General features: G+C 39.5%; 1 protein-coding gene across 5 annotated transcripts in view; it reads right to left on the bottom strand.

The window, feature by feature from the left end:
* INPP5F (inositol polyphosphate-5-phosphatase F) overlaps positions 1-18,892 on the bottom strand; it is an 83,266-nt gene that overhangs the window by 42,721 nt on the left and 21,653 nt on the right. For all 5 annotated transcript variants that reach the window (XR_003520409.2, XM_027596837.2, XM_027596839.2 and 2 more), the window contains exon 3: positions 589-725. Coding sequence is in view for 4 of the 5 variants with exons in the window: in XM_027596837.2 (XP_027452638.2) it covers positions 589-725 (137 nt within the window). In the remaining variant the exon portion in view is untranslated. The remainder of the gene's footprint in view (positions 1-588; positions 726-18,892) is intronic.

Here is an 18,892-nt window from a genome sequence, read left to right as displayed (position 1 = left end):
AATACTAGCCCTTGGAAATCTCATTATTTTAGCCTTAAGTCTCTCTATTGTAGGCTTGGTTCCCTCCTGAAAAATTAAAAGATTGCACTAGATCGGTGGTTTCTTTCTTTAAAACAACAACAAACAAACAAAAACTTTTAAAAAATTACAAAAGAAATATACGCTTGAAAAGTTTCAAGAAATAGAGATAAAGAAAGGATACAGAGTAAGTTAAATCTCTTCTTGACTACCCCTTCTCTCCCCCAAGTCAGGAGTTTTCAAATTGCACTGTGCAGAGTCCTAGGGCTGCCTGAAAGCAGAAAGTGGCTTTCCAGTAGAGGCCACGCGGGCAGGGACTCAAGGATCCCCTCCCCTGCATCACCACCTCAACCAGCGCAGCTCTACTTTTATGCATCTGATATATTAGATTTCACAGATTTTGAAACAAAGTTTCCACTCCTAAAGTGAAGTATGGAAAACTACAGGATTAAATTACTTTAAAAATATTATCCAGCTCTAAAATTATGATTTTGGCCTATTTGACCAAATCCTCATATTTATTATATTTATACCAAGTTTCCATAAAATTTCCTGAGACTTCCACCTTACCTCCAGCTCAAGATCCTGAGGTTCCATCTCAGAAAGTGATAGCACAGCAATTTTGGTAATTTTACAGACCTCATGGTCTCCTGGAAGTTTGCCCACCAATGCTTTCTGCCGAATTAAAATAAGCCACCATGGATGATCTGAAAGAGAAAAGTCACACTAATGTCTGGAATCTCTAAAGGGCTACTATCCGGCAAGCTGGAGATGAATACTCTAACAACAAAATATACGTTAGATATAACCCTTTAAAGTAAGGCACATGACAAAGATACATAAACGGCCCTCAACATGTGAAAAGATGTTCAATCTCACTTAAAATTAGAGAGATGTGAATTAAAATGCAGCGATACCATTTTCACCCAACAGATTGGGTAATATATGGAGGTAGGACAGCACATTCCCTAACAGGGCTGTGGGGACACAGGCCATGTCATACAGTGCTGGTGGGAATAAAAACAGATACAGCTTTTCTGGAGGGAAATTTAGTGATACCTAATAATAAAACATATGCACTTACTTTTAACCTACTAACCCCACTCTTGTGAGTTTACCCTGAAGATACACAACCAACCTAAAGTATATACACTCAGGTCTAATCATTGCAGCAGTTTGTAATTACAAAATACTGGAAACAACTTGATTGTTCAGACACAGGAGAATGGCTGAATAAACTAGGACACATCCACTCAGTGGAGTACTATGCAGGTACAAAAAAGAAGTAGACATGATCTAGGAACTGACAAGGAGTGGTTCCTGGATATATTACCTGGATAAACTGGATATATTTATAGAACAAGGAGACAATAAAATCATATAAGAATTTATACTATCAAATCAAAAAAGCACAAAAGAATATCTAGAGTGTGCCACCCTTTGTGTAAGAAAGAAGATCTGAGGGGTGCTAGGTGGTTCAGTCATTTAAGGGCTGGACTCTTGATTTCGGCTCAGGTCAGGATCTCAGGGTTGTGAGATTGATCCCGGGGTGGGGGTGGGGGTTCTGTGCTCAGCGGGGAGTCTGCCTGGGATTCTCTCTCCCTCTGCCTCTGCCCCTCCCCCCACACATGGACTCATTCTCTCTCTAAAATAAATCTTAAAAAAAAAGATATGAGAAAATATACATACATCTGCAAATTCACACAAAAAAATAAGAGCAATAAATTAGAAATTAATGAGACTGGTTACCTACAGAGGGTGGGCAGGAACAGGGTAGAAGAAGGGGGATCTGGGGAAATGACAGCTCTCTGAGTATATCCTTCTGAATCGTTCTGACTCAGAACCATGGTGATGTTTCACGTCTCCTCAAAAATAAAGAAATACTTCCTTTCAACCAGAACGTGTTTGTGGGGGTGGGGAGGGGATGACTCAAAACAAAATGCAAATAGCAACTCAGCTCTGCTTCGAATGGACAATGTAACCACACTGTTAGAAAAAACTCACCTAAATAACTCTGGAAAACAGTATTTTTTAAGGATAAAGACAAAAAGAACTATATATAATATTGTACTCTGGTTAGTGATTTTGTTGGAAGGGTATGCATTAGCAATTCCAAAACTACTTTATGTGTACACTAGCATTGAGCAAATAATACACTGAGGATAACGGTGGGGGGAACTAAAGAAATCTTTAATAAATACAAGAAAGAAGGAAAGAAAACACCCAGAGGCCCAACAATTATCTTTCCAATCCACATTTTTACTTTTCACAAAAGATTTTTAATTAAATGAGAAATGGTCTATGAAAGACAGCATGCAAATGCAATTTTTCAGTTTATGAAGTTACACCCTTAAGAAATACTACCTAATTACCACCAAAAATAAAAATAATTGAAATAGTGTTTCAGTAATTTCTTGTGGAAAACCAACATGACAGATATATATTCACCATATAAAAAACATTCTTAAAAGAGATATATAGTATTTCAATTTCCCCCAAATATCAATCAACTCTCATTTTAGGGATCGTGCTTTAAAGATGTGCTTTAGGCATTTCATAAATGCAAGGGTTTGGAAGAGTTTCCTAATTCTTTATAAAGTAGGGTGGAAATTTACTCCAAAGTTTCAAGGTTTTTACAGGCCATTTCATTATTCATTATCATGAAACATTAACCAAGGACCTACCATGGGCTAGGGAGCATTTCAGGCATGGATCAAGATCAGTTATCAAGCACCTATCATATAATAAATCGAACACATAATAAAGCACATAACATGATACTTGTTCTTCAGAAGGGTAGGAGCTAGCAACTAACAATATACTGTTAAATGTCAATACATTTTTTTAAAAGGTTTTTATTTATTTTTTGACAGAGAGAGAGACAGCGAGGGAGGGAACACAAGCAAGGGGAGAGGGAGAAGCAGGCTTCCCGCGGAGCAGGGAGCCGGATACGGGGCTTGATCTCAGGATCCTGGGACCATGACCCGAGCTGAAGGCAGACGCTTAACGACTGAGTCACCCAGGCGCCCCAAATGTCAATACATTTTGTTGAATGAAACAAAACCCTTACCATGGGTTTCCTAACCTCACAGTAATAATTTCTATTTTACACTGAACAAGTTAGAGTGTTGGCAGCTAACCAGACAAGCCAACACGATGTAGACCTTTTCCTACTTATGCTTTCTTGCTGGAGTTGACTTTGGATACATTTCATATTAACATTGAAAATTATGGTTTTAATAAATCACAGCAATGAAAAACACAATGTGCATAATCAAATGCAATAAATAGCTTTCCAATAAACCATCTAATGGCACAGTGCCAAAATATAAAAATATTAACCTTCAAACAGAGGTTAATACATACATAAACTCACTTGGGAAACCAAAAGGCATCATTTTTTTTCACAAAACCACTGATACTGCCAATACTGAAATACAACTTACAAATTCAAATGCACTTTGAAAGGAAATATGCGTATTTTTAGAGTTTAGTTAAGCTACTTCAACAGAAAAAAGGTGAAAAATTGAGGTGCTTTTTAAAAATATATATATTATAGACTGAAGTTCAATAGATCTGGGAAGTTAGGATGAAGATTAAATCTGAGAAAATATAATGGACATGATCGAACAACAGAAAAAGAATCTGTAAATAGCAGTGTTCCCTTTTCACGGAGGCTTTCATGTTCTGGACTTTGAGGTCAGAATTCAGACTAGAATTTTAGTTCACCACTTATTTGTTGTTGTTTTTTTTAAAGATCTTATTTATTTGAGAGAGAGAGAGAGAGAGAGAGGGAGTACATGAGTAAGCATGGAGGGTGGGGGGGGGGGTAGAGGCAGAAGGAGAAGAGAATCCCAAGCAGACTCCACACTGAATGCAGACCCTACACGGGGCTCCATCCCAGGATCCTGAGATCACAACCTGAGCTGAAACCAAGAGTCGGACCCTCAACCGACTGAACCACCCAGGCACCCCTAACTCACCACTTTTTCACCCTGTACTTGGCAGCACAATACTTGACTGACTTCTTGGTTTTCTCATCTGTGGAATGGGATAAAACTGCCTGCCGCAGAGAACAGCTATAAGGATTAAATAATTTTTATAATTCATGTGATTGTTACTAAGAGCGAATGTTTACCGGGTAGCAAAACATTCTATAAAGCTATGGTAAATAAAACAACGGGGTACTGGAATAGGAACGGTCAAATGAATACCAGAGTAGAACAGAGCAGACAGAAACAGACCCATATAATATGGGGCACCTAGTACATGATGATAAAGAGGGGGAAAGAGTATATGTCATGAAAGTGTTGGAACACATATACTGAAGCATTTGTGGATAAATAGGTTATCTGGAGTCTGCTTTGAAATAATTTAGCAGCTGAGAGTGTGGGGACCACGGATAAAAAAAAATGTCTTTTTTTTATAGTTGACTTCCAACCAGATCTATGAACTGCATTGGTTCTCTTAAGTCTTTTAATTGCTCTCTTAAGTCTTTTAATCTCCTGTCTGTTCTCAGTCTCACACATTGATCAAAAAGAAAACAGGAAAAGTAAAATAAGGGAATAGATACTTACTAGTTATAACCAAAGTAAGTTGGGATGACGAAAATGTTTTGGAATTAGTGCTGATGGTTGTACAACCTTGAGAATATACTGTACATTTTTTTTAAAAAGATTTTATTTATTTATTTGACATATAGAGACACAGCGAGAGAGGGAACACAAGCAGGGGGAGTGGCAGAGGGAGAAGCAGGCTTCCCGCGGAGCAGGGAGCCCGATGCGGGGCTGGATCCCAGGACCCTGGGATCATGACCTGAGCTGAAGGCAGATGTTTAACCATCTGAGCCACCTAGGCATCCCCTAAAAGGGTGACTTTATTATGGCATGTGGATTACATATAAATTTTTTTTAAAGCTCCTTCTTAAAAAAAAAAGCAAAAGAACTTGTTAGGAGTTTTAACCTAGTGAAGCAGAGAGTAAGAGCTAAAAAATTTATTTTCCACCAAAGACAAAGGTAAAGCCTCCTAATTCTTGAAATACATCAACACTACTTCAGCTACCTCCTTTCACTAGTTTTCAAAAAACTAATTGAAATTATCACAATGGAGGGGCACCTGGGTGGCTCAGTTGGTGTAGCATCTGCCTTCAGCTCAGTTTGTGATCCAGGGGTCCTGAGATCAGCCCCGCATCGGGCTCACTGCTGAGCAGGGAGCCTGCTTCTCCCTCTCCCTCTGCCACTCCCCCTGCTTATGCTCTCTCTGTCAAATAAATTTTAAAAAATCTTTAAAAAATTACAATGGAAAGAAAATGAAGATTTTGAATTGGACATAGAGCTATCTCCAGGCAAAATCACTGACTCTAGAAAACAAAGCAAAACAAACAAACAAAAAAAAACCTCATGGGAAACAATAGCAATGTCTAGTCTATAATTATTTTGCTTCAGGTGAAACAGCACATAACAACCCCAGAAGCCTGGAAAGTCTGGCAAGAATGAGCATGTTAGTAACAGGGTTAAATGACCCAAATGTATGTTTTATAATTTGAGTGTTAAGAAAAATGCAGAAGTATCCGGGCACCAGTGTTTAGCAGTCCCAGGATACATCAGGCATAATTCTGTAATTAAATTTTTAAAAGCACCAAGGCAGGCTATTGTATTAATTTATATCCCCCACCAGGGGAAAAAAAAAAAAAAAAAAAAAACTTGGCTCAATTAAAGTTGCCACACTGAAATGCGGATGTGTGGTGGAACCAAGAGTCAAAGGTAACTTAGGCTAGCAAGGTTCTTTGGCATAAAGATATTCTTTCACCCTGTTAAACACATTACAGTGGAAGAAAAAATCAGTTTTGTAACCCTGGCTCCTCCAGGAAGAGACAGACAAGGAATTCTGACTTCCCAGCGAGATAAGAAAACTGATTAGGAAGGCATTATCTTGAAAAGCATGACCAGTAGGGCAAGCTAAAACAATAGTCCTGGAAAAGATTCAATTGCTTGCTCTATACAAGAACTGACTCACTTAAAAGGGGATAAACGATTGTGGAATAAAGATTTTCATAAAAAAATGTTTTTCATCCAATTTCAGAAAAAAAGTGTTTTTAGAGAGACACTCATGACCTCACCTCTAGGAAATATTCCATCTACATGTTTCTCAACATGGAGATCCATTCTACTGACATAAAGAAAAGATAAGCATTTGATCCAACGGTGAGTTTCCAGCAATCCTTTTTATTTTTATTAATGTTAATTTTATAGGGAATATATGAATACATTTTATTTGCTTAAAAATGTAAATGCTAACAGATAAAACTACAGTTCCCTTTGACCATTACTCCCCATTCCATGGATTTTTTTTTTTTAAGTTATTTATTTATTTGACAGAGAAAGAGACAGCAAGAGAAGGAACACAAGCAGGCGGAGAGGGAGAGGGAGAAGCAGGCTTCCCATGAGCAGGGAGCCTGATGTGGGGCTCGATCCCAGGACCCTGGGATCATGACCTGAGCCGAAGGCAGACGCTTAACAACTGAGCCACCCAGGCGCTCCGCCATGGATATTCTTTACATCAAATCCAAACTCCACTTTGTAAGAGCAATTGGTTACCATTTTTGGCATTAGTCCTTTTAATCTTACTTGAAAGCTTAAAAAGGACTTTAAAAAAAATCTAACTTTATTTTTCATATGAAACATTCAAATGTACATTGATTTACAGAGAACTGTTCTTTGAGGATGAGCCACTGATGGGTATTTGATGTTGCTGTTTATTCTTTTTCTTTTTAATGCAACATAGCTTTATTTAGTATTTCCAGAGTATTTAATTCAGCTTCCTTTTGCACTTAGAGATGATGTGCTTCTTTACTATTTAATTAAATTATGTGATTACAATAATGAGTTAAAGAGATATAAACAGGTTTGGGAACAAACACAATCCACGATCCACCAGGAAAGAGGGGGGTTCCTACCCCGTCCCCCACCAGCCACCAGCTTTCAGCCTTCGGAGCATCCAGTGCATCCACCAAACAGGCTTTGCAGAGAGGCAGTGGGGCGGGTTGGTTAATTTGGTAAATAGGCTGAGATTCAATGAAAAGAGCTCCTGAAACCCTCCTACACTGTTGGTGGGAATGTAAGCTAGTGCAGCCACTCTGGAAAACAGTATGGAGGTTCCTCAAAAAGTTGAAAACAGAGCTACCCTACGACCCAGCAATTGAACTACTGGGTATTTACCCCAAAGATACAAATGTGATCCGAAGGGGCACGTACACCTCAATGCTTATAGCAGCAATGTCCACAATAGCCAAACTATGGAAAGAGCCTAGATGTCCATCAGCAGATGAATGGATAAAGAAGATGTGGTGTGTATACATATATATATATATACACAAACACACACACACACACACACACATATACACAATGGAATATTATGCAGCCATCAAAGAAACGAAATCTTGCCATTTACAACAACGTGGATGGAACTAGAGGGTACTATGGTAAGCTAAATAAGTCAATCAGAGAAAGACAATTATCATAGGATCTCACTGATAAGAGGAATTTGAGAAACAAGACAGAGGATCATAGGGGAAGGGAGCAAAAAATGAGAAAAGACGAAACCAGAGAGGGAGACAAACCATAAGAGACTCCTAATGTCAGGAAACAAACTGAGGGTTGGTGGGGGGTGGGAGGGATGGGGTGGCTGGCTGATGGACACTGGGGAGGGTATGTGCTATGGTGAGCACTGTGAATTGTGTAAGACTGGTGAATCACAGACCTGTACCCCTGAAACATATAATACATTATATGTTAATTTAAAAAAAAGAGCTCCTGAAAGACATACATATTCATATGTGCCAGACAATTGAAGTGAATGAAATATTTGTCTGAAAAAGATTTTGCTTTTCTTATTTTTTCTTCTGGTTCACATTTTCAGAAGACTGGCTCTGATTTGAACTGATTCAGTAGGATTTTTTGTTAAGACTGTTTTTTTGAGAGAGAGAGAGAGGATAAAAAAGTATTCTGTGGTATACAACCATAACTTATTTTGTAGGTTCTGTTTTCACTGCTCTTTTGGACACTCTCCACTTTCTCCGTATCTCTCTATAACCATTCACGTTATGACCAAAGGCAAAAATAAAGAGAGAAGGGAAGTCTGCTGTTGACTCTCATGCATTTACCTCCTTTAGCTCACCCCCCAAACAGCAGACTGTATTTTTGAGGATCAAGCACACCCTGCACCTCTCCTGGGTCCACTTCTTGGGGGAGAGGGTGGGAAATGGCCAACCAGAGAGCACCTGCTGCCTTAACATGGTCCATTGTGGACGGAGGGGCCAGCACAGTAGAGTTTGTAACTATGGCCACATGTGAATCCAAAGACAAGTGGATACCTATACTCCAAAGCTGTTTGTAACGTAATATTTCAAATACAGATATTTAAATTCTTGAAGGGCTTCTACAGTTGATGCCTCAGGGAGGGGTCTGCATTCCCACTACATTTATTGGAGGATGGAGTCATGTTGGTAAAGAAGGAAAATGAGAATTAGAAAAGGGAATTGCAGTTGGCTCGCCTTTCCTTTCTTCTGTGTCAAAGTGACATCAAGAATACTTACGTGGAGGAGCGCCTGGGTGGCTCAGTCAGTTAAGTGTCTAGCCTTCGTCTCAGGTCATGATCCCAAGGTCCTGGGATGGAGCCCCACATTGGGCTCCCTGCTCCCCCAGTAGCCTCTTCTCCCTCTCTCTTTGCCCCTCCCCGTTCGTGCTCTCTCTCTCTCTCAAATAAATAAAATCTTAAAAAAAAAAATACATGTTTCTCTGTCATTTCAAATTGACAGTCCTGAACCAGTGAGTCAAATGACTCATTGCTCTTTATCTATTTTGAAGTTATGTTTAGGTGCGTACACATTTAAAATTGTTATGCCTTTCAGGAGACCTAAGCCTTTTGTAATTATTGAAATGTATATCCCTCTATGCTTCTTGCCTTAATTCTGCTTTGATATTAGTATAGCTACATCAGTTTTCAGTAGGTTAGTGTTTGCAAGATTTATTTTTTCTATCCTTTTACTTTCAACCATTCTTTATACATAGACCTAAGGTGTTTGAGAGCAGCTTGTAGATGGATTTGACTGTTCTTCCAGTATGAAAAGCTCTGTGCTTTAATGGAGTATTAAATCCATTCATATGTAATTATTGGTATATTTAGAAATCAATCTACTATCTTATTATTTGTCCTACCTGCTCTAAATACCTTAATTGCCTTTTTGGGGATTTTTAAAATTATGACTCTATGTCCTCCTTTATTAACATTTTACAATCTTTTATTTTTCTGTTAGTGGTTATATCAAGGGGATGATTACAAGAGCCCTGACTTACAAAAGCCTATGTTTCTTCATTTGTTTGTTTTTACCAGTTTCAGGTCAGTGAAAGGACCTTAGAACAGCAACCCCTGTCAACTCCCTATCGTTTCTATTGTTGTGTATTTAAATTTATATTAATTTTAACTCCATATAACGCCAAATTCCTTTAAATTTACCACCTTACTTACACTTTCTGTGGATCTCCATCCCTTCCCACATCTCTCCGCTCCAATGGAGTGTCATTCATCTTGTGCCTGAAGAACTCTCTTTAGTATTTCTTTTTAGTGCTGATACTACCGGTAACAAATTCTCTGTTTCAGTTGTCTCAAAATGTCTTTATTTTCCTTAAATTTTAAAGTTACAAAATGCCAGACAGGCACTTCGACGATATCGTTCCGCTGCCTTTTGGCTTCCATTGTTTCTATCAAGGATTACTACATGCTTCTGAATTTAATGTGCACTTTTTGTCTGTTTTTAGGGTGTTCTCTTTGTCTTCAGTTTTCATCAGTTTCATTATGAGGTGCAGAAGTGTAGTTTTCTTTATACTTTTCCCCTGGTGGTTCAAAGTACTTCTTAAAGCTGTGACTTGTATTTATAATTGGTTTTGGAAAATTCTTGACTATTATCTCTTCAAATATTGCTTGTCTTTTGCTGTCAGAAACAGACTAGTTTCTCTTGATCTCATTTTTTTGATGTATGAAGTCTCTTTAAATGTTCCATTATATAATATGATATTAACACACTATACATTATAAGAGAAGCTAATAATTGGGAAATCTTTTAAGATTTTTATTTATTTGAGAGAAAGAGAGAATGATAGTGAGAGAGCATGAGAGGGAGGAGGGTCAGAGAGAGAAGCAGACTCCCTGCTGAGCAGGGACCAGGTAGGTAGAGCATGCGACTCTTGATCTCAGGGTTGTGAGTTCAAGCCCCACATTGAGCATAAAGCTCAGTAAATAAAGCCATTTCTAACTTTTAAGCTATATTAGCAGAATTAAGGCAAGAAGCATAGAGGGATATACATTTCAATAATTACAAAAGGCTTAGGTCTCCTGAAAGGCATAACAATTTTAAATGTGTACGCACCTAAACATAACTTCAAAATAGATAAAGAGCAATGAGTCATTTGACTCATTGGTTCAGGACTGTCAATTTGAAATGACAGAGAAACACGTATTTTTTTTTTTAAGATTTTATTTATTTGAGAGAGAGAGAGAGCACGAACGGGGAGGGGCAAAGAGAGAGGGAGAAGAGGCTACTGGGGGAGCAGGGAGCCCAATGTGGGGCTCCATCCCAGGACCTTGGGATCATGACCTGAGACGAAGGCTAGACACTTAACTGACTGAGCCACCCAGGCGCTCCTCCACGTAAGTATTCTTGATGTCACTTTGACACAGAAGAAAGGAAAGGCGAGCCAACTGCAATTCCCTTTTCTAATTCTCATTTTCCTTCTTTACCAACATGACTCCATCCTCCAATAAATGTAGTGGGAATGCAGACCCCTCCCTGAGGCATCAACTGTAGAAGCCCTTCAATTTAAATTCAGTCTGATGTGTGCATAAAACCTGCTTCACTGATACCCACTGCATAAGCTATTAATTGGCTAGTTAGTACTTTTATATGAATATATCTATAAAGTAGTTTTTATGCAAACTCATATGTGAATTTAAATTTCTAAAGATATTAATTTATAGTATATTTAATATAATGTTTTGTTTTATATTTAAAGCCATTTCTGGGGCACCTGGCTGGCTCAGTAGGTAGAGCATGCGACTCTTGATCTCAGGGTTGTGAGTTCAAGCCCCACATTGAGCATAAAGCTCAGTAAATAAAGCCATTTCTAATTTTTAAGCTATATTAGCAGAAATGCTTTTGTCCCTCCTAATAGAAACAGAGCACTATACATCCCTGAATGTATTTCAGGGAGCCTCATGCATCAAGTAAGTGGAGTCACAAGTAATACTATCACTACACCAGCACCATTTTTTCCAGTCAGGTACCTGGTAGCTAAAAGTACATCATATTGGGCTTCTAATTCTCCTACCAAATAAAAAGCCAATTATTAATTTGTTAATCTTTCATACATAGCAGTTACTCAATATTTCTTGACTGTTTGCTCTGTTGCCTACTAAAAGTTCCCCGAGTCTGGGTTTACAGAAAATTGACAGTGACTCACAAGGAGAGCATCCAGGCCAAGAGGCCTTTTATAGGCACCATTTCAAAAATACCGAATGGTGGAATCAGAAGCATATTCAGGTCAGCTTACACTGCTTAGGATGAATTTAAATCCCTCATAATGACCTGCCATAAAATGAAATAATCTCTTATACTCTATAAAAATATAAAGTCTTTTATGTCTGTAATAGTTTTAGAAAACTAGAAAAGTCAAACTTAAAGTATCATTGGGCAAAATGAATGTGTATATAAAAGTACATTTTTTATATAACTATAGCTTATCCTCCTTAAAGTGCTAAGATGTTTTCTTATGTTTATTGAAAACTTTAATGTATTACATATTTTCCTACTAAGTATAGTAGGAAATATATACACATATATATATATAAACATACTGACTATAAATACAAATATACCTACCAAGTATAATTACAGATAAGTTTATGAAGTATAATTGGGAACTTTTTTAGATTTAGATTTATTTATTTGAGAGAGAGAGAATGGGGGTGGGGAGGGGCAGAGGGAGAGGGAGAGAGAGAGAATCTCAAGCAGACTCCACTCTGAGCACAGAGCCCAACACAGAGCTCAATCTCATGACCATAAGAAGATCATGACTTGAGCCGAAACAGAGTTGGACACTCAACTGACTGAGCCACCCAGGCTCCCCATAATTGGGATTTTTATTCATGATGCAGGTCTACCATCATGAAGATAAATTACTGTTGGAGAGATGACACAAGCATGCTTCAAGGTTGGAGACTACCTAAAAGAGGGGACCCCAAGCCCACAGGTAACCAACTTGAGAACCAAGTCAATTCCATCAATAATCTTCATTTTCTGCTCTGGATGGCTGACACTGGCCCACGTCGAAGTAAATGAGAACTTACTGGATTTATCAAGATTTCTTTTCTTCAACAATCAGACCTGATAATAATTTGATTATAATTACTTCAGAATGTTCAATAAGATAAAAAGTTCAAAAAGAATATAAGGGAGGAAATATAAAAATCAGCTTTGTAGGTGGACCATACAGAGTGTCACTCTTACCGTAACAATCCCCTTCTCTTTCCAACGCTAAAAACTTTAGTGTCACCACCACAGGAATCGCAGAGGACAACAACTGGAGTTTAAGAACACACGGGGCTGTAACCGGAAACTGGAACGGTAGTGGAATAGCTAAGAGGCACACTGGCTCGTCTCTAAAGAATCTCTCTGCCTGGAAGTATGGATATCTGCCAGTGAGAGATGTGCTCAGTGACAAGAAGTTTCCTTGTCTGATGACCCTTGGGAAAGCTCAGAGCTATGGGTCACAACCGTGGCTCTGGTTCAAGCGTTGCCCCCACCAGGGAGTTGGAACCATCTCCACCACGGAGGCTGGAGCTCAGATTAGGGACAAGGGAGGTGATGGAAAATTCTGAAGTGTACAGTAATGAAGAGGCTGATGGGAGCCAAGAGCAGAGGTGAGGGCCACTCAGCGCCTACGTACCTGGGGAGAGAGCAAAAGGAAGAGGAAGGAAGGAGAAGATGCCACTTAGCTGCCTGCCTCGCAGACCCAAAGCCATTCCTAGAATAGGTGCCCTAAACTACAAGTCAAGAGTCTTTTAAGGATTAGCCAGGAACCTAGTCACCAATGAGAATTTTACCTCCAAAATAAATAATTCTGAGATCTTCATGAATAACAAAATGAACATAAAATGACTGGATTTTAATTACATTTTATTTATTTATTTTTAAAGATTTTATTTATTTGACAGAGAGAGAGACAGCGAGAGAGGAAACACAAGCAGGGGGAGTGGGAGAGGGAGAAGCAGACTCCCTGCCGAGCAGGGAGCTCAATGTGGGGCTCGATCCCAGAACCCCAGGATCATGACCTGAGCTGAAGGCAGACACTTTAACCGCCTGAGCCACCCAGGCGCCCCTTGAATTACATTTTAAATCATTCCTATTTTGGTAGAAATGTAATGTCAGAAATAATACTGCCTTTGAATACTTCCCTCAAAGCGACTTTAGTACATGAAAAAAATCACCAGAAGTTACCTAAAGAGAGAGGTATTTAACTTTTTAACTAAGATAAAATCAGAAGTAATGACAACAGGGTACATCAAAAGCTACCTTCTGACTTAAATGTTTTTCATGGCTTCATTGAGGTGTAATTTATAGACCATAAAATTCACTCATTGTAAGTATACAACTCAATGGTTTTAATACACGTATGGAGTTGTACAACCATTATCCTAATCCTTACATGTTTGTAATAGTGTGAGTTGTCGGCAGACAATAAAACAATCTACTTCTCTCACAATGCAACCGTACGCAATTATACTCGTATTTAAACATAAGAAGCCCCGCCAGCTTCTCTCCTCTTCCCTCCAATGTCCTCAACAACTGGGGTTTTCTAGTGGCTTTTCAGGAAAGTACTGAAGCAAGGCTAGTGACACTCCACTCATTCATCACTGAAGTATATAAAATATTTCATGTCATTACTGTCCTAGCAGAGTCTCCCCAGCAGATGAAAAGCGCACTTTTTAAACCATATGCATAATACATTTTACCATGTTAATGACTGCGGCATCTTCCAGAGTGGAGAAACAGCAGATGGTGAGCACTATTTTAATGAATGAGAGCTACTTGAGTGAATGGTGTCTCTGGCTGTTCAACACTAGTAGTAACTCAATTACTAAACCGAGAGCCTCTATTGCCAAATTAATCACGATTCCTGACAGTTTTCACACTATTTCTGAAAATATCATGGAATATATAACTTTTGCTTTTTATATTCTGATACTTCTTACCCTAACTGAGCTTATCTTCTTCTCAATCTTTAAAATAGATCTGAAAGAGTTGTTGTGGCCCATTTAAAGTCTGCAGCCTAATGCAACCTTCTCATGGATGTCTGAGTGAAAATAACGGCAATCTCCCCAACATCACACAGAAAACAGAGGAAATATCAATCATGTGGGCCTTTTGCACAGCCGCTGACTCTGCCAAGAACCATCTCTCCTCTCACTCCCCGCCCTTATCCTGGCCTTGTCCAGATTATCTCACTCATTTTTCAGGCCTGGACTCAGACATCATGTCCTCAGGGATGCTGTCCATCCAGGACCCCCACTGCACCAGTCAGGCCCCTCCATCATGTCCTTACAACATCCCACACTCTTCTCCAGAAGCTTAAGCCTAATGATCAGACAGTGTGTGGACTGGGTAATTAATGTCTTCTTCTTGGATCCAATCCTACACTCCTGGAAGCTTCATGTTGTGTTCACCCCACAGTCCCCATCACTGAGTGCAGACCTTGACACGCAATAGGCATTCCATAATTATTTGTTAAATTCATAAGTATTTGCTGAATAATTATGAACAGCCCTGCTGCAGGCCAGCAGAGGGGGACACAGCCCCTGTCTCCCTGGAGCTTATCCTTAGGGGATGGGGTGGGAGGGGACCAAGAGAAAAAAGGAAGAAAAAATAATGTGTAATTACAGTTGTGATAAGAATTTGACTATCATTCTTAAGTCCTCCTAGACCTTACAGTGGATAAAAAATGTTGATATTTCATATAGCCTTTCTTTCATCTATTTAGCACATGACACGTTCCTTCTATTTTCTGTTCTTCATATTGATAAATCCCACCGATCAAATCAAATCAGACACATTCAAGTTGTGGGAGACAGACTACATTACACCCTAGCTGAAAGTCCACCTGCCTGCAAAAGAGGCCTTCCAAATCCAAGGAAGCCTAACGATTCTAAAAGGGTACTTCCTAGACACAGGGTTAACAGAAAAATTTTCTGGCAGAGCCTGCTAAAAGGAAGGGCAATTATCAGCCAAGGAGACAACTAAATAATACTTTAAAATTCTTCCACCACACATTTTTTTTTAAAAGGGGCACATGGATTATGGAATATAACTTTCACTGATGCTAATATTTAACCACTAAAAACATTACTTTTTATAGATCCCCACCATGTAGTCCTTTAATGACATGTTAATATCATTAGTTTCAGCAAATATTAACATTATTGGAAAAAACAATCTAAGTTTAAAATTTATTCAAAATTATATAGCCAGGACTTAAGTGGTTCTCTAGAAGAATATCTGACACCTCTAAATGACCTTTAAAACTAAGGGAAAAAAATAATAGCCAGCATCTATTGAATGCTTACTATTACCAGGAACCATGCTAAGCACTTAAGGGAATTTTATTATATCTCACAATGATCATATCAAGGAGGTGTTAGCTTTGTCTTACAGTGGGCAACTGGCAGCTTAGATGAAGTAACTTGACCCAAGGCTACTACGTGATCTTCCAGGTTAGTCCAACTCTGGGGTGGGTGCCTAGTCAATAACATCTGGGGAATGGCCTATCTCACCGTGAAATAAAGGGAAAGAAGTAACAGTGGCAATTCTCTTTGCTATGCCTTTGTAATAAGCATTCCAGTAGACATTAAGTTCCTGTTATGGGCTGATCTATGGCCCCCCAAAATTCATATGCTGGAGTCCTAACCTTCAGTACCTCATAATGTGACCGTATTTTAGAGGTAGGGTCTTAAAGAGGTAATTAAGTTAAAATGAGGTTATTAGGATGGGTTCTCATCCAACATGGCTGGTGTCCTTAGAAGAGGAAATTCGGACGCAGATGCGCACAGAGAAAGGACAGTGTGAACACAGTCAAGATGACAGGAAGACACAGGGAGAAGACAGCCATCTACAAGCCAAGGAGAAAGAAGCAACCACTTGCCAACACCTTGATCTTGGACTTCTAGCCTCTAGAATTGTGAGAAAGTAAGTTTCTCTTAAGTCCCCCAGTCTATGGGACTTTGCTATGGCAGCCCCTTACAAACTAATCCAGTTCCTAAGTCACGCCTGCTTACATTCCACAGAGCTCAGAGTTCAGTGACAGTCAGGAACAGTGGCATGGCTCACCCACGCCGCTGTTAGACTGTCAATGACATCTGTTCAAATAAACTTATGTTCCCATCTCACTAGGCAAGAACAAAAATTCGTGCACTGAAATGTGGAGAATAAGTAGGAGGGAAACAGGAGTGAGAAAGAGTTTAAGTACAGACATGTTATCCCCCCATCCTCTACCCCCAGAAGGTCAGATGCTCCCAGGGGAGAATGCACCCGAAGTGATCCTGTTAGTTCTAGTCCGTCCTGGAAGCAAATCTCCCACCAGCCAGGCCGATGGTGTGGCCAGAGCAGGAGCTTTAGTGGGGCTCTGGGAGGGGAGGGGATGAGGCATCCCAGGGCAGAGAATGCAGGGAGCGAAAGGAGGAGAAGACGGTTGCAGAAGGGCGGGGAGCTGGGGGTGGCGTGGGGGCGGAGTGACACACTGGGGTGTGGCTGCAGTTCTCTCTGGTGGGTGGTGGGTGAGGGAAGGAAGAGCAGCAGGGGGCCCAGAAAAGATGTTCCTTTGCTTCCTCCCCACTCCTCTTAAGAGCCAAACCTTAGAAGTGATGTGACAAGAGGAAGAAAAAAAAAAAAAAAGTACAGAGATTACTTTCTCTCCCTTTCTTTCCTTGTATTTTCTTCCTTCACGTCTGTCTCCCTTTTCCAAAATGTCCGGTAGACAGGAACCCCCACTCCTCATCAACCACTTGCTTGGAATCCAAACAAAGGCAAAGCAATCCAATTTTGTTTTGTGTATGCTGATAGGTTTGTATTTGCAACCAAAAGAGCCTTGATAAAATAGTGGTAATTTATTAAGGACCTTCAGTCTCATTTAGACTCACAATACTGGAGGGGAAAAAAAAGAGGGCAGTTATTTTTACTCTTGTTTTACAGCTTACAAAGTAGAGGCTCACGGGCATTGTGGCCCCAGTGAATCAGCCTCCTGGGATGCAAGCCTTTGTGAAGCCCCCTCTGATGTTCACTGTGGGCTTGGGTATGTGACTTCCTTTGGCCAATGGAGTATTAGCAAGCTCAGTGACACCAACAAAGGCTTGATAAAACTTTGTACACCGGGACTGGTCTTCTTGGTACCCAGCCCCCACCTTGAAAAAATGTCCAGGTGTCCAGGATAGAAAGAGGACCCAAGGGGAGGCCTTGTGAGATGAGTTACATGGACAGAGACGCTCCAGGCAAAGTCCCAGCTGAATCCTGCCACACAAGTGACCTCACACAACAGAAGAAAAAGGGCAAAAGAGCCTCTAGGTCAGTCCATAGCATCGTGTGATATTATATGTTGTTGTTTTAAGGCATTAATTCCTGGGGTCTTAGCAATAGATAAATGAAAGCCATGTTAAGTATCCCTCTCTGTATCTTGAAGCTAATACATAAAGTTTGGATTCAGATCTCCTTACAGATTTCAGTGATTTATTCATTGCTCCAGCATGTGACTGAAACTGAAGAAAAATAACTCAAGTTTCATAAGCTTCATTTAAACAATAGAAAATGAGTTTTAGCTCAGAACACTCAGCTATGAAATTATCCTGTCAGCATATAAATGAATTAAAAATATATTTATGTAAATGTGGACAGGTAGGAGAGTATTACTAAAATACTTAGCATGGTTATACAATGTCTAATGCTTTTCTCCTCATACCAAAGCAATTACAAAACTACCGAAGACAGAATATATAACAATGTTTATAGTGGTATTATTTCTAATAGCAAAAATAAACCCCCAATCACATGCTGACAGAAGGACAAATTATGATATAGTCATACAAAAGTGAAAATAAAGAACTAAAAGCTTCATGCGTCAACACTGGTAAATCTCAAAAATATCAAGTTGAATCGAGGGGAATAAAAAGAGGTAGAACACAAACAGCTTAATATCATTTATGTAAAGTCCCCCCAATACAAACCCCAGCATCATATTACTTAGGAGTACATATGTAATAAAAGCACTAATGAAAATCAAGGGAATAAACGCAAAAATAGTAGCTGCTCTTGAAGGGAAGAAAGCAGGACACACTTGGAGAAAGGCACAGTGAGGGATCCAAAGACACTGGTTATGTTTCATCTCTTAGTTTGGGCGGCAGACGTATGTGTGTTTTACAACAACCTCTACTGTGTATCTGTGGTAAATAGCTTTTTGTATCTATGAAATATTTCATGATATCAACCCAGTTCTCAAATACACAACAATTTTAAAGATTTTATTTTTAGGGCACCTGGGTGGCTCAGTAGGTTAAGCATCTGCCTTTGGCTCAGGGCATGTTCTCGGGGTCCTGGGATCAATCCCCATGTTGGGCTCCACGCTCAGTGGGGAGTCTGCTTGAGATTCTCTCTCTCTGCTCCTCCCCCTCCACTTGTGCTTGCTCTTTCTCTCTCTCAAATAAATAAATAAAACCTCTCTCTTTTTCTAAAGATTTTATTTATTTGACAAAGACAGACACAGTGAGAGGGAACACAAGC

Source organism: Zalophus californianus, chromosome 15 (genome assembly GCF_009762305.2).
Source record: "Zalophus californianus isolate mZalCal1 chromosome 15, mZalCal1.pri.v2, whole genome shotgun sequence".
Lineage (NCBI taxonomy): Eukaryota > Metazoa > Chordata > Mammalia > Carnivora > Otariidae > Zalophus > Zalophus californianus.
The sequence above is the reverse complement of the archived record's forward strand: the minus strand, read 5'-3'. Positions and strand labels throughout refer to the sequence as shown.